Below are 16,584 nucleotides of genomic sequence, written 5' to 3' on the forward strand. Positions count from 1 at the left end.
AGAACAGTGAAGATAAGAGTTTCTTCGATCGACTCACTGCTGATTTCAACCATCCGGCTGAAATATTAAGGCTACTTTACATTAAGTATATGAAACTATATTTTTATAGCGCCAGGGAAGATCTTTTATGCAAGATAGTATGTAACAATCCAGCACTCCTGAGCTCTCCTTACATCTTTATACACGGGCCCGTAACCCAGTGTATAAATATGATTGGTTTTCCAACTCAAAGGTAGTTTAATTTTATCACTTAGCTCAAGGAGTCCCTAACGGCTCTACGCCGTTCACCTACAGTCAGAAAACATCCCGAAGAGGTACTGGAAGTCGTATCTTAGAGACTTAATGGGAGGGGAAGTAATTCGAAAGAACAGTGAAGATAAGAGTTTCTTCGATCGACTCACTGCTGATTTCAACCATCCGGCTGAAATATTAAGGCTACTTTACAAATTATATGGACGTCCAACAGAAGCTGTCATACATTACAAAATGGCACTCTTTCGCCGTTTGGACCCTAACATCGTGTATAAGGAACGCTGTTAAATCATCGTAGACCAACTATGGTCAGAAATAACGAAGATTCTTCGAAGCAAACCTCCGCTGTGAGACAATGAAAACCATGCAGTCGAGACCATATTCCAACTTCTCGCAGACAACCAGTTAATGGAGAGAAAGCTACCATGCCGGTGATAGCTTCGACATGTTATTGTGTATTATGAAGAAGTGTATTACAAGAAATCGATCTTCCAGACACAGTCGAAGAGTAAGAGAATATGGCATACTGAAATACGACGACAACGAAGAAGGCAACGGCATCGAAAAAAGGAGACGTGGACCGAACACGTCATTCTCCAACCTAGCACTTTTCTCCCACTTGCTAATCCCATTTATACCAAGGTTTGCAACTAGTCAAAGACTGTATTGTTTTTGTTATAATATAATATAAAGAGAAAAAATTGAGTAACTTAACATATTAGTATATTTTTTTTGAATTGTAGTAAATTCAATATAGATTAAGGAAATATTTATCAGGATACCATTAACTAGTACCTACGTTAGGGGTTGAAATAAGGGATGGGTAGCTAAAACCTAACCAGTACATTAGAAGTTAAATAAGGGATGTTGTCAACTATAACTTAATCAAAAATCACCATATAGAGGGTTTTCTTTGATTATACCTTCACTCCAGTAGTGAACGTCGTGGGTAACTGGCTAAAAACAAGAAATTTCGAAGCGAATATGGTTCTTTCAACCATAAAATTATCACAATTACTGTTTCCAGTGTTCCCCTTTATCACCCCTCCACTTCTATTCCTGAGAAGAGTCTGAGTGGCTGAAAAGCACCAGAAACTTTTTTAAAGTTTTTCCGTGGATGATGAAAACGATTCTGTGGTCCATCACTATATTAAAAATCATTTTGCAGAGAGTTCTTGATTGGCATAACCTCACTCTAGGGGATGGAAAGGAAAATTCACTAAAAACTTCTTTTTCTTTCTTTCAAATTTCTTCTCAAATTCTTTTTTGTGTCTTTAGCCACTCACCCCTCAACTTTCAGTTGAGATGACCAAGAGAAACCGTCTACACGGTGATTTTTGATATAGTTATGGTTACCAGAATCATTTTCACCATCCACGAAAACTGTTTACAAAGTTTTCCAGATAATTTTCATATTTTTAGCTACTTACCCCTTGTTATAGGGATTGATGGTATCCTAATATATATTTTCTTAGTCTATATTCAATTTATTACAATTTAAAAGAAAATTATATGATATCATGATTTGTCTTTAAGATACAGCAAAAAGTCATCGAGTTTTTAAAAATACTCAGCTTCACTCCTTATTTCAACACGTACAGTGAGAAATTTTGGCTGTCTTACATATTTTTTAATCTAATCTAATTTAATATTTTTCTATTTTATAATTTTATTTAAAAAAAATTGTTAGGTTATCTCTATTCTTTCTCTTTATATTAGGTTTTAACTAAAAAAATGTAGTCTAACTATAGTGTGACGTGGAAATCTGATAAGGCCATCAAACAAACGTTTATATTGTTCCAAAATAAATATTGCAACAGAACAAAAACTGCAGATAATGGGACAATCCAAAATCTTGCTGTAACGTTGATTGCTACATGCTTATTGAGCTATTCACAGACAGGGAAGACTCAAAGAATACGTTTGAATAGAGAGCAATGGAATCACTGGAACTTATTTGATAAAACAGAATATACAGTTTGAAAAAACAAAGCTCCTATAGGTACATTTACAGTCAGACCTTCATGTTTTGAGGATCGTTTAAGCTCAAAATTTTTGTATAAACGTGGGCATCTTACTAAGCTAAGGCTATTTAACACCTCAACCTTCCTGGATGAAATAGGAAAACAAAAAATATGATAACTCTTCTTCATGAATGCATATAGCAACAAAAAACTTGTGAGCAAAATAATCAATTTAAATAGCTAAAGCAAAATCTACTTTATAATAATCTTCATCACTATATTAGATTCACATCATTTTTTTATATGTACCTTTATTTTAGATTTAAACTTTCCTTTAATTTTTTAACAGCTGTAGCAATGATATTTGAATATTTAAAAATATCGTCATTTATCTTATACATGAAAATTTTTATTTTCACCAGAAATACCTTCTTTTTTATTTGAAGTTTATTTAATTGTGGTAAAGGTCGTTTATTTAATACCCTGTAATTTCCAAAATAAGTCACAAACAGAACGCGATTGGTTATGAATATTCCTCCATATGTCATACTATTATGTTTAGTTAATATTTGTCAAATAGAAATAAATAAGTAGAATAACAAAAGGCAGAATAAAAACAATATAAATAACATTATTTTAGTACTATTAACGAATGTAGTGAATTGAAGACGGTTTACAGAGACATACTGAAATACTCTTTCATGTTCTGGGGTGGTATCTTCGCTGGATGAAACTCGTACTTCATGTATCATCAGGAATTCAACCTGTAAATTTAAATTTTCTATTAGAATAATATTTGAAATGTATAAAAATTTAAATATTAGGTACATACACAGCTGGTTCCTAAAAAAACTGATACGACTCTTAGTAAGATTTGATAATTTTGAGCAGTCTGTTTGATTAGTCTGACATTATATTATATTTATTATGACAGACAAAGAATAAAATAAACAAACAAACAACAATTGATTACATATGTTAATTCATAAATTGTAATAATTATTAAGGTCTAAATTTTGATATTATTTTGAGTTACTGCATTTTATAAAGAGTATATCAATGTTAGTTTTTACATAAAATAGGGTTGTTGTTTTCCAGTTCTTTACCAGTGATTTGCAGGTGCTGATTAATACTCAAATGCCTACTGGTAGCAATATTTACCACCTCCTAAAAGAAAAAATTAAAGGTAATTTCCGTTTTTTCTATCAGGTTTCCGTCAGTGGCGTAGGATACGAAAGGCAAGTGGAAAACCATTTCATTAATATTATTTATTTAAGATTATTATTATATTATTTGATATTTAACTCCGCCTAAGGTAGTTCCCAAGCCCGGGCAAAGAAGGAGAGTTTGCATCACGAAGGGCATCCGGCAGTAAAAACCTTGCTAAAACCATCGAAGGAAGGAATATGGAAAAGGGGACATTCAGGACTTTAAGAATCATAGAGTTAAGAAGGATAAAGTTAATATCGCGCACAATGAAAATTTACAAGACAAGAGGTATGAAGATGTATGGGAGAGAAATGGGTTCCTGAGAAGTACGTATTGTGTCGGATTGACCGAAAGTTTTCCAGAGTTTAACATAGAAAGTAAGGGAGGGCTCCTTGGTCTTTTTGCTGATGATATCGTATTAGTAGAGGAGAGCAAAAACATGTTGGAGGAGACTTTGTAGTGTTGGAGAAAGGATATTGAAGAGGGAAGACTTAAGGTTAGCAGGTTGGAAACGGAGTATGTGTGGTTGGGAGGAAGTGGAAGGGGTGGGGAAATAGACCTGCTTGGAGAAAAACTAGGACGAGTAGGAGAATTTAAATACCTTCGCTTCAACATAACGGAAAATAGAACGGTAGATCGAAAAAAAATGTCCACAGGATACAGGCTGGTTGGTTTAACTGGAAGCGAATGAGCGGAGTACTATGTAATCGAAAAATCGGGGAAGGGCTAAAAGGAAAGACATACAAGAGTGTGGTAAACGAGTAAAGAAGATTCAGGAAAAGAAGATAGATGTAGCTAGGAAAAAGGTTTAGGTGGAAAAAGACCCGATAGGGAACAACGACCCCTGAAAAGGGAAAAGCTGAGGAAGAAGAGAAAAAAAGAGTTATATTATTTGATTTTTTTAAGTAAATTGACATGGCAAGTGAAAACAAAGTTGGTCTTAAGTGCCAAGCAGGCGTTCAGTCGTCAAGACGGTAAAACTCTCTACAAAGCCGGCAAACTTGTAAATACAGTAAAGAGAAAGGAGCGGGATATCCCTGAAATGATCGAAGTAATATGAAAAGGAGAGGATTATACTAAAACAAAAAATACAAATTATTCAGGAAAAGATGGCCGCGGATAAGAGTGGGCATATTGGTTACACCTACCCTAAAATATAATATTAAAGGTTTTTTACCAATTATCGCCAGAATAAAGGTGTTAAAGCTGAATTTTATATCAACATCAAATAGATAGGTCAGCACCAACGTCAGAAAGAGGAGAGAAATAGCTTCTGAAGGTTCTAAAGTTATTCTACTCTAAAATAGGAGTGAAAAAAGACATAAAATTCAAGCTAGGAAACATCTAAGCTATGTGGAATACATTCAAAAACACGGTTCTGAATGCAAGAGATCAAAACATAAGGAAAGACTTCCTCAGACAGAGAAAATCGTCGATAACAAACGAAATACCGTGGCAAAATCAAAATAACAAACGAAACTGACTTCATTTGCTGAAAAATAGAAAAATTGCATACGAAAGTTGCACTCTTTATATTTAAAACGCAATTTGACATTTAAAATCGCCGGTCGCTTTAAGCGTTGTTTTCGAAAGAACGGTTCATTCTACATAGAAAGTGCAATAAACATTTTTGTTCAAAATTATCTCATCTACATGTTTAAATAGATAATTTCGTTTAAATAAATAATCTGTACAGCGTACAGAAATCGATTTTTTCTGTTTTCGCCCCTTATTGGGCCATTTTATGGGGAATCCGGGGGTAAGAGTGGTAAAATTTTTTGCATCTTTTTGGAGTCCCAAAATTGACATTCTCAGAAAAATTCAGCTTGTTCGTATGATTTTTAGAGGTCAAATCGACTGGACTATAATTTATTTTCCCTATAAAAATGTAGATTTACTTAGTAAATACTAATAAATTATTTTAATACCCTAATATCCACGATTTTCTCGATGTTTATTATCCAGCACGCATTTTTAACAAATTTCAGAAATACAGACACTTACTTGCTTTTGAGTTTTAGTATTTACAGGTAAAATTAGTAGGATCACTGTGATATGAATAATTCACTACTTATTTAAGGAATACCATATAGTGGACTGTTTGAAAAATTTAAAATGGAAACATATAAGTTATTCAAAAATCGATAATGACATTGGCAAATAATTCATAGTCTATATAAATCATATAAATATCTAAATATGTACTAACTTAAGAGTCCCAGGAACACTCGGTACCCGCTGTATACCATAATCCAACCTCATTGTTGATGCATCTTGGGAATGGTTCATCTCTGGCTGTGCGTGAAGTCCAAACAATAACTCTGCGGGTTGGGCAGTTCGCCGTCTTATTTTAGATTTGGAGTGCGACTGCGACTGGGAAAGTTGAGATTCGGGAATAGATAAACTAAAAAATAATATACTAGTAGATATCTAGCAAAGACATTTGTCATTTTTAATTAGTTGAGTGTGAGTAAACAATATTTTAAAACTAAGTAAAGATACTCCTATCATTTGTCTTCCTAATTACCTCCATTACTTATATCTTAAAATGTTTGCAATACGTGTGGTTAATTACAACATCTTTAACTTGCTTAATCCACACTGCGTTTTTCAACCGAAGATTTGTTTGAAGCAAACTATTTTAATCTCTTCTACTCGGGTTATATATTTATTCGGTTGTTTTTCTCTACAGGATTTCATTTACGTTACCTCATTACCAGGTCGCCTAATATATTCACTCTTTAATTTACCTTGAAGTAAAATAAAATCTGTATCACCTAAGAACCTGCTGACTCCTTTTACAATCGGAAAACAAAATTAGTTTTTTATCATTTGGTTCATAAATAGAACATATTTTTGTTTATTTTTAATGGTACTTGTGTAGATAATAAAAAAGTTGAAATTAAAAGAGTTGACAACTTACTGCATTTCTAAAGGTACAGGAGACGAAGAACGGGAAGAGGTAGAACTCGTAGTATCGTTAGTATTACTAGAAATACTGGTAATGAGTTCTTTTGAAAATATTGGAATTTCATTATGAAGGACATGATCCAATAGTTGTCCTTTTACATTATTTTCTTGTTGAAGCTAAAAATAAAATTTATACAATTATTAAAAATCATATACAACACAAAAATCATGTTCCATCTTCATTTAATCATATATGTATTAATAATAAACTAGATGTAGAACTCGGGGAATATAAGCGAAGTCGTTTTTTAAAGTTTAGTTGCGCGTGTTGTGAATGTGAATATTAAATCCACGATATAGGTATCTTTTTGTAATTGTTTTGACATAAAACAATCGTTTTGTTTACTTACAAGTTCAATTTAATAAAACAAGTGCCCAATTTCTTTATTCCATGATAAAAATCTTAAATAAAGCTTACATAAGCGAGATCTTTCAATTTTATATTCAATTAAGTTTAGTTTTCAAATTCTTGCCCCCTTATTTTACCGCCGAAAAATAGCGCCATCTAGCCGGTTTCAATTCTGTCTTAATAAGATCATAGCGCCTTCGATCTCTAGGTTATTTAACAGCACTCTGTGCATTTAATTTAGTTTGTTCAATAAGTTTCGTTGTCCGATAAGAGATGGCGCTATTAGGTTGGTCGTTTCATTTTTGTAAAGATAAACTTCATTCATGATATACAGAACTAATATTTTTTGTTTTGCAAGATGTAGTAACAAAATAAATACATGAACTATTATTAAAAGTTAAAAATAGTTAATAACTACACTTCAGCTTTAATTAAAACAGTATAAAGATCATCATTGTCATCATAATTCTGGCTTTACATCCCTATTCGTTACTGTCTGGATGAAATTGTCTTCTATAACGAATAGGCGTAGGATTCGCGGTTGTGTGCTTATCACTATGTAGTTATTTCGTTTTGTTGGTGTTTCTTATAATAATGATAATATCGATAACATCAGTGTAGCCAAGATTTGCACTTTTTATACGTTGTTTGTGATTTTGAATATGATTGGAATGATAATGAATAAATATTATGACTTTAAATCTTACAGGACTCTATTAAATCAATTCATGATCTTGTGGAGAGGCTGCCTAAAATTTCGGCAATACATCAAGGGGAAACAACACAAGTTTAGTGTAAAGCTGTACTCACTATGTGAGCTGAATGGGCTGGTATTAAAACTTGTTGTCTACTCAGGTTCAGCTGATGTACAGTTAGGAGGAACATACTAAAAGGTGGTTCTATGTTTATTAGAAGAAAAACTTGGTGCTGGTCATGTGGTCTACATGGACAACTTCTATAATAGTTTCAATTTCACTGAGACTTTATTGAATAACCAAACATATGCTAGGGCACACTAAAAGTTAATCGAAAAGGAAAACCGCCTGAACTTTTAGCAAAAAAATTAAAAAAAGGTGAAGTGGTCAACCAATATAATTCTCGAGGCATATGTGTCATAAAGTGGAAGGACCATAGGGAAGTGTTAGCTATATCCAGTGCCTGGCGCGTTGGTTTTTTTTTCTGTAATATAAATTGTTAAAAACTAAAATAAAATACTACTCTGAGAGGTTATTATGAAAAAACTGACAGTTGTAATAAAAAAATAGAACTGGCTCACGGGTATAACTCTTCCGTCCAAGTTGGCAATGAATGTGTTAATAGTATACCTGATATAGATTTATTTGGCTCTACAATCGAAATTGCGCCCATAGTCACTATTCATAATGAACCCTACGCCTATAAGATTTGGTGACAAAGCACTACGTGAAATGCGAATTAGTGAAAAACTGATAAGAATGGTAAAAGTGACACTCCGAAAAACAGAGAATAGGGTTAAAATAAATGGCGAAGAAACAGATAAGTTTAAGGTCAGTGAGGGGGTGCGACAAGGAGACCCACTGTCATCGCTGTTGTTCAATATCGTCCTCGAAGTTACCATCAGAGAAGCTGGAATCAACAGGTCAGGACTTATATATCAAAGAAAACACCAATGCTTAGCATTCGCTGACGACATTGTACTGATAGCCAGAAGTAAGCAAGAATTAAAAGAAATAATAAAAAGATTAGAAATGAAAGCGAGAAAGAAAGGGATGTACATAAATGAAGAAAAGACCAAATATATGGAATGGACAGAAAGAGATTACCTACAAGAACAATATCTGACAGTAATAACAGATGAAAAAACATATAAATTCGAAGAAGTAGAAATATTCCAGTATTTAGGAGCGACATTCACGAGAAGACCAAATATGAAGGAAGAAATCCAAGCGAGAATTATGGCCGGTAACCGTTGTATTTTTGCACTAAACAATTTATTAAGAAGCAAAAACATATCTAGAAGGGTTAAGATAAGAATATATAAGACAGTAATAAGACCTATTGTATTATATGCCAGTGAAACATGGACAATGAACAAATCCGAGCAAGTCTTGCTGCAAGTCTGGGAAAGAAAAGTCCTCAGGAAAATATTTGGAGGTAAATTATGGAATGGTATATGGATAAAAAGATGAAATATGGAATTAGAGGAGATGTATGGAGAATCGAATATCGTAGGGATCATAAAGTCACAAAGACTGAGATGGTTGGGACACATCCAAAGGATGGAAAACACGAGACTGCCAAAAAGAATGCTAATGGGAGGAATAGGAGGGAAAAGGAAGAAAGGCAGACCGAAAACCAGGTGGAAGAAGGATGTTGAAAAAGACATAGAAAAACTTAAAATACCAAACTGGAAAAATAAACAGCAAACAGAAAAGAATGGAAAAGAATAGTAACCCAAGCCATGGGCCTTCTAGGCCTGGAGAGCTAAATTATATATATGGTACAGGAAGCCCCCACTAGTACTCTTGGTTTGGCAAATCCATGAGGCTGGATTTTCATCCACCACTCAAAAAGCAGCATAGAATCGCCCACTCTGATATTATGCGACAATCACGAAAGTCATTTATCATTGGAGGCACTTAATTTGTACAAAGAAAATGGAGTGACTATGTTAACTTTTCCACCACATTCCACCAATAAATTGCAACCGATAGACGCTGGAGTGTTTAAGCCATTCAAAACGTATTACAATGCTGCAATAGATACTTGGATAATGCATCATCCTGGACAAACAGTAAATATTTACAATGCTTTTAATAAAACAGGGATTTACCCATATGGGTGATGCTCCTGCTGAAAAAAATCAACAACTCAACAATGGAAATCGATGCAGATGCCAACTTCTCAATAAGTTTCAATAACAACTCTCAAGACCCCAGTACTTCTACTACCGTCAGTAATGTAAACATTTCCTTATGCGGACTTGAAAATTTTAAATGATTTCTTAAGGCAGGGAGTAGAAAAAACAATAGAAACGGTCGAACAAGAGGAAAAATATGATAGCAACCAGTACTCCAGAAATGACTGCAATTGCCAATAAAACAGCGGTATCAATAGCAAAAAGAGAAATGGTCAAACGGAAAATAACACATTTTAATAAGGACACTAGAAAGAAATTAAAAAAAATCGAAGAAGAGGTTCAGTCTTCATCTGAAGAAGAGGATGTAGTCAATTATATTGAGACTGATGACGACTTGGACGCCATTGAAGACATTTTCATTCTTAATGAAGACAAATTCATAGATCTGGATAGGTCACCCATTAAAAATGATTATGTACTGGTGGAATATAAATTAAACAGCCATAATAGGAAGTTCTACGTAGGACTTGTTATGAAAGAAAAGAATACGAGCGGAGATTTCGAAGTGAAGTTTTTCAGAAAAAAAGGACAAAACCATTGTAGAGCCACCAGTTCCAGATGTATCAATAGTCGCTGATAATAGCATTAAGATGATTTTGGAGAACCCCGTTTTTGGGGGATCAACTCAACGCCAAAAACAATTTATTTCTTTCGGAATCGACTTCACTAATTTAAATATTGGCTAACTACTATATTCAACGTTTGAATTATTTTTCCTTTGATGTTATATTATTTTTTTTATTATTGGAATAAAACTATAGTATAGCACTTTTATTGGGCATACTTCTAAAGCAATCTCATTGGTTTATTGTACAACTTAGTCGTTTTTATATATGTTGAATTTTAACCCTATGTATGTTATATTCTGCTCCAGTAGTGGGGCACAAAGAAACATTTTTTTTGTAAACTTAATTGATTATTACTTTATAAGGTTTTTGATGCTACTAAAAGTCTGTTTCTAGTACCGAAGGGCATATTTTAAAACACATCTCAAACTGATATACCTACATGCAAAAACAGGAAAAATAAAAAACAAATTTGTGTTTCATTGTGCCCCGTGCTCCCCTATGTAAAGGATTTTATATATTTCGGTTGATCATTGTGGATAAGATTTTTTATTTCTTTACTTGTCTAATAATCAGTTTTTTAAGAACGAAGATATCGTGTAATAGAATAATAATAAACACATTTATCAATATAGCTTGTAAATAATTCACAAAAGAAATTATTTTAAGATAAAAAAATGATTGATTTTACCTCTGCCATAGTAGCTTCACTTTCCTTCAATTTGGCATCTCTTTGAGCAACTAAATGATTCTGGCTCAGCGTCATATTATACAGCTTTTGAATAATATACTTTGCTTCGTCAATATCGTAAATACTCAGGACTAGTTGTTGCAGATCATGGTTTTCACTCGTATCTTCAGCTTCTTCGATCGCCATGACATTGTGTTGTGTCTCACTGATTGTTTCCTGGACATAACTGATGTTTTCCTTTATATCCTCAATGTAACTGTCGAGTTGAGTTATGTCTTGGTTTTTTACCACAGCTTGTTGCCTTCTTTCTTCTAAAGCTTCAAGTTCTTTTCCTACAATTGAATTGCTAGTTTAGAATTGAGTAATTCTACTGAGGAAAAGCTTAGGAGATTAAAGTAACATTCTTTAGAGTCAATAAAAATATACAGACCCATTAGCCTTCGAATAACTTTGTGGATGTATTAAGCACTGAGGTACTTATGGGGCACGGAATACCAGAGTTTACAATATCGATTTACTCACCTGATCTTTCTGCAAAAAATAAATAAAAAAATTAGATGAATTCAGTAAAAGTATTTACTAATAGAACATTTAAGGACGGCTGTAATAGGTCTTTTGGATCGTAGGTTCCGTGCATACTACAACATAAAAATAAATAAGATGCTTAAGGAAAAAAATACTGTTTTAGTATAAAAAGTAAGGCTAAAGAAAAAAGTTAAACTCAGGCAATTAGAAAATTTAACTTTGGTCTCAGATGCATAATGTAAGTATGAAAGTATCTAAGCATAGTATTTAAATCTAAGTCAAAAAAAATCTTACCCAATAACTCTCTCTTTCCTAGAAAATGTTCCATCCTCACTTCTTGCTCTACTAGTCCCCTTTTACTCAAAGCTATGTTGTTAATAGCTTTTTCCACTCTTAGCCATTTTTGTTTAGCAGTCTTTTCGGAGAATCCTTTTGTAATTCTTCCAGATGCTTTTACACTAAGTCTACTCCTTTGATTCTTCCTTAAAACAGAAACTTCTTCTTGCTTTCGTCTTAAAACTTGGTCTTTTATCTTTCGTTCGTTTTGCATTGATTTGATGACGTTTGCATTTTTACGAGATTCTTTGCGCAACTGGGCTATTTCCCTAAGTCGTCTTTGTTCTGCTTCTTTGTGCTTTTGAGATTCCTCTTTCATTTTGTTCATTAATCGAACTTTAGTTCTCTTCATTTCCAACACTTCGTTCTTATAAGACTTTAATTGATTTTCATATTGGCTTTGGCTTCTTACTAGCCTGGTGTGTTCCTTTTGAGCTGCCTGTAATCGTTTTAATTCTTTCTGCATATCCGATATTTTCTTCGTATATTCATCTTTAACCTTTTTAATAGTGTCTGAGGATTCGGCTTGTGAGCTGTAGTTATGTAAAATTTTGTCTCTTTCTTCCTGCGTAGCATGAATCTTTGTTTGCAGTTGCATGAGTTTGTCTTCGTAATGCTGTCTCATGGTTTGCATTCTACGTTGGGACTGCTCTAATTCATCGATCAGTTTTTGTTTCATATCTATGTCATTCGTTAAAGTAATAAGTTCATCTTTGAGTTCATTGTGAAGTTCTTTTTCATCGCTTTCAGTTTCGCTGTCATTGTCACCGCTTTCACCATCGCTGTCATTTTCGATTTCTAATGATCTTCTGTTAAGCGCTTCTTTCTCTTTTTGAAGGTCTTGCTTTGCTTTTTCTATGAGGGAAGCGTTTTGTTTCATGGTGGAATCTAAGAACGAAATTTGGTTGGTACGAGTTATCTGCTTCCTCAATTGTTCACAGGTGTTGTTGGATTCCATTAATTTTGCTCGTAATTCTTCGATTTCTTTTAAATAACCTTGAATCATATATGAAACATCATGTTCAGTGTCTAAAGAAACACCTATCCAGGTTCCTGTCGCCTTTTCGGCTAAAAGACTTGTATTTTTCAGCGTTAACGCATCAATTGTTTCTTGCATAGCCTTAACTCTCGTTCTTAAGTTATTAACTTCACCTTGAAGCATATTATTTTCATAGAACATATCGTTAACAGTTTCCGCTCCATCTTCACCGACTAGTCTTTTACCCTGTTTGTATTCAACTAATTCTAATTGCAATTGAGCGATTTGTTGCTTCAGTTGAGCTATAGTCTTAGAACTCTTATCTTGATTTATAAATATCTTATTTTTAATGTTTCTCGCTCGGTTAGCGTACTTTAATGTATTCAACGTTTCCATAAAATCTCTATCACTAGGACTAACACAAGCAATCATCACAGTCTGACTGTTACCCCCAAGACTGTCCTGCAACAGCCTAGTGAGTTTCGAATCTCTATAAGGGATATGTAAAGCTTTCTTTGACTTATCTCCTAATGCTGATATAACATTACCTAAAGCTAATAGACCACAGTTTATTGAAATGCCTTCTTTTTGTCTTTCTCCAGTGGCACCTGTCCTCTTAAGTCTTTCGGATCCGGCAAGATCAACAAAGTGAAATTTGGCACTAAGTGTTTCGAATTCATTAGTCTCATCTTCAGAAGAAACTAATCGTTGCTGCTTTATATGTAATGTAAATATGGCATGCGAACGAGAGGATTGAGTATTCATCTGAGTGCTAGCAGTCGTCCTGGAAAGAGCTCCCACTCTCAGACATGAAAGAGCTTCTTCGGCAGATAAAACAGTCTTAAAAGTTACTCCCTTTACCTGAATACCACCACACTGATCTTCATGAATCTTGTAGACTTTATCCTGAAATTAATAATGAATATACTAAGACTACGGAATTTTCCCAATTATTTCTACAAATACTTTAACTAAGCACTTTATAAATAAATTTTTATTTTTAAACAGTAATAATCTGTCTAATGATAAAGATATTTCTGTTTGGTTTCTATTTTGTATTCCGGTTTATTAATTTGGCAATAGAAAAGTTCAATTAAAGTATGTATTAATACAATTCCGCCTATAGCAAGTGCTGGGTGGATTGAGTAACTCAGTACCTAACAGTGCCGGTCCTAAGTCTGGATAAAGGGGGAAGGTTGGACGACAGGCTAGCGACCTATCCCCAGAAAAAAACCATTGCTACGAAACCCGAAAATAAGACTCGGAATGGACCGATATTAAGACAACGGAACATGGATTTCTAGATTAATAGACAACAGAGACGAAAGACAGGAAATCCCTATAATAACATTATCTGAATTGACGGAAACCTTAAAAGAGGTTAAAAACGGAAAAGCCGCAGGGCCTGGAGACATTCCCATAGAGCTGGTTAAATATGGGCCGACTGCACTTTTAGAATTAATAGTAGACCTTTTCAATAAATGTATGTGTGGAGACCAGGAAATTCCTAAAGATTGGAATAAATCTTATATAAGCTCCATATATAAGAGAGGGAATAAAAGAGACTGTTTCAATTATAGAGGTATTAGTGTGACGAGCTCTGTGGGCCGGTTGTACGGCAGAATATTAAAGAGGGTTGAAAGACAGATACAAGATATTGAAGAACAAAGCGGCTTTCGTACCGGGAGATCCTGCCTTGATAATATATTTATCCTACGACAAATAATTGAAAAGCGTGTCGAAAGAAGTAGAGAGACCCATTTGGTATTTATAGACCTTGAGAAAGCATATGATAGTGTCCCGTTAAAGAAAATGTTTGAGGTCCTCGAAAGGTCCGGATTGGATTCGATGTATATCCGAGCGATATATAAATTATACGAAAATGCAGTTAGTTGTGTAAAAATTGGAACCAGAACCTCAAATGAATTTAAAGTCACTAAAGGCCTAAAGCAAGGGTGTTGTTTATCACCGACACTCTTTAAAATATACGTCCAAGAAGCATTGAGGAATTGGAGAAATAAATGTAGATTTATGGGCATCGAAGTGGGACAAGAAACTCTGTATACATTGTTGTTTGCAGATGATCAGGTGGTGGTTGCAACCGATGAGGAAGATATAAATTATATGAATCGAAAATTATTTAAGGAATATGCCAAATGAGGGCTTACTGTAAACATAAGCAAAACAAAATATTTAAAAATTGGAGGAAATACCACAGATCTGAGGCTTGAAAACGCAGTCATAAAAGGCTGCAACCAGTATAAATATCTAGGAAGCATCATATCAGCAGATGGCTGAGTTAAGATAGATGTACAAAACCGAATAACCCAAGGGAAAAAATGCATCCGAATACTGAATTCATTACTGTGGTCTAATAAAATAAAGATGCATACCAAACTTCGCGTATACAGAGCAATTGTAGAACCAATTACCACATATGATGCCGAATGTTGAACGATGACAAAGAATGAACGAGATAAAGTAGACGTTGTGGAAATGGATTATCTTAGAAGGTCATGTCGAGTATCGAGAATGGAAAGAATCAGGAATGAGGAAATACGAAACCGTACAGGAATTAGAGATACTCTTTCAGATAGAATACAAGGAAGGCAATTACAATGGTATGGTCACGTGATGAGAATGGAGGAGGAGCGGTGGCCAAAGAAAGCCTTAATGTATGTTCCGCCAGAAAGAAGGAAAAGGGGAAGACCACCAAATTCCTGGAGAAGAGAAATTACAAAAATAATGCAATCTAGAGGCTTAGAAGAGCGAGATTGGAGAGATAGGAAAAGATGGAGGCTGAAATGCGGAAAGCGGCAATCGCCGTAGGACCCCCGTTATATGATGATGAACATGGATTTCTCTTTTGGGACTTAACACGTTAGAATCTTAAATAGAGCCGGAACGTTGAGCGCCTTGCTCAGTGAATTGGTAAGATACAAAATTGGTGTGGCAGAAATTCAGGAAAAAAGATGCCTAGGGAAGGATATCCGTGACACAAAAACACACATCTCGTTAAGTGGTTTAGATACAGGAAATAAGGAATTTGGGGTGGTATTTAGGGTCGATAATAAACTAAAACATCTTATAACAGATTTTCAAACAGTTAATGAACGAGTTTGTAGGATACGAATAAAGACTCGCTTCTTCAACTGATCCATAATAAACGTTCACTGTCCAACGAATTAACAATATGCAAAATAGATTTTTACCTATTAGTAGAGCAAATATTGCTCTACTAATTGGTAAAATACAAACGGTAGGACATATAATAATTTGTAAACATACAATTAGTAGGACATGAATTTCGTTTGGCAGAAATATCCAGACATGTGAGCTCCCACGTCGCATTAGCCTGTTAATTAATTACTTCTTCCAAACGTTTGATTGGAGTTTTTGTTTTAATATTTTAGTAGTTTGTCCCATTAAATTATTAATATTTTAAAATGATCTAGTTACGTACTTTTTAGAAGTACAGTATAGGTACATATCATATATACGAGTACATAGTATAACATCGATCGTTTAATCCCCTCATGTTGTAAAGTGAAACTTGCGATAAGATATTAGCAATGTACACATTAGTTATTGCGGTGATGCCACATATTAACGCTACCTCTAAACGATTTCTAAATGTCAAATTACATGCTATGCTATCTGAACTAGACCTTTTTATTATTTTAACAATGATTCTAATTACTGTACTTGTATACAGGTGCATATATGATTAGATGTAACGTAAACAGATACTATGTTTGCACACAGTTGTTAGTTTGTTTAAATCTCTTCTAATTTATAGTGAGATTATCGTAATTTACGTCATAGTTAGAATATGTTTTAATAA

At 34.0% G+C, this 16,584-nt stretch overlaps 1 protein-coding gene across 1 annotated transcript in view; it reads right to left on the reverse strand.

Moving 5' to 3' along the window:
- Positions 1 to 1,888: 1,888 nt before the first annotated feature.
- Positions 1,889 to 16,584, reverse strand: part of Klp31E (kinesin-like protein 31E) — a 183,761-nt gene continuing 169,065 nt past the window's right edge. The window contains exons 4-8 of the mRNA XM_072546695.1: positions 11,720 to 13,646; positions 10,901 to 11,232; positions 6,349 to 6,512; positions 5,635 to 5,829; positions 1,889 to 2,980 (exon numbers count right to left, since the gene is read on the reverse strand). Coding sequence (XP_072402796.1) covers positions 2,968 to 2,980; positions 5,635 to 5,829; positions 6,349 to 6,512; positions 10,901 to 11,232; positions 11,720 to 13,646 — 2,631 coding nt within the window. The 3' untranslated portion in view covers positions 1,889 to 2,967. The remainder of the gene's footprint in view (positions 2,981 to 5,634; positions 5,830 to 6,348; positions 6,513 to 10,900; positions 11,233 to 11,719; positions 13,647 to 16,584) is intronic.

The sequence above is a fragment of the Diabrotica undecimpunctata genome, chromosome 10, assembly GCF_040954645.1.
Source record: "Diabrotica undecimpunctata isolate CICGRU chromosome 10, icDiaUnde3, whole genome shotgun sequence".
Lineage (NCBI taxonomy): Eukaryota > Metazoa > Arthropoda > Insecta > Coleoptera > Chrysomelidae > Diabrotica > Diabrotica undecimpunctata.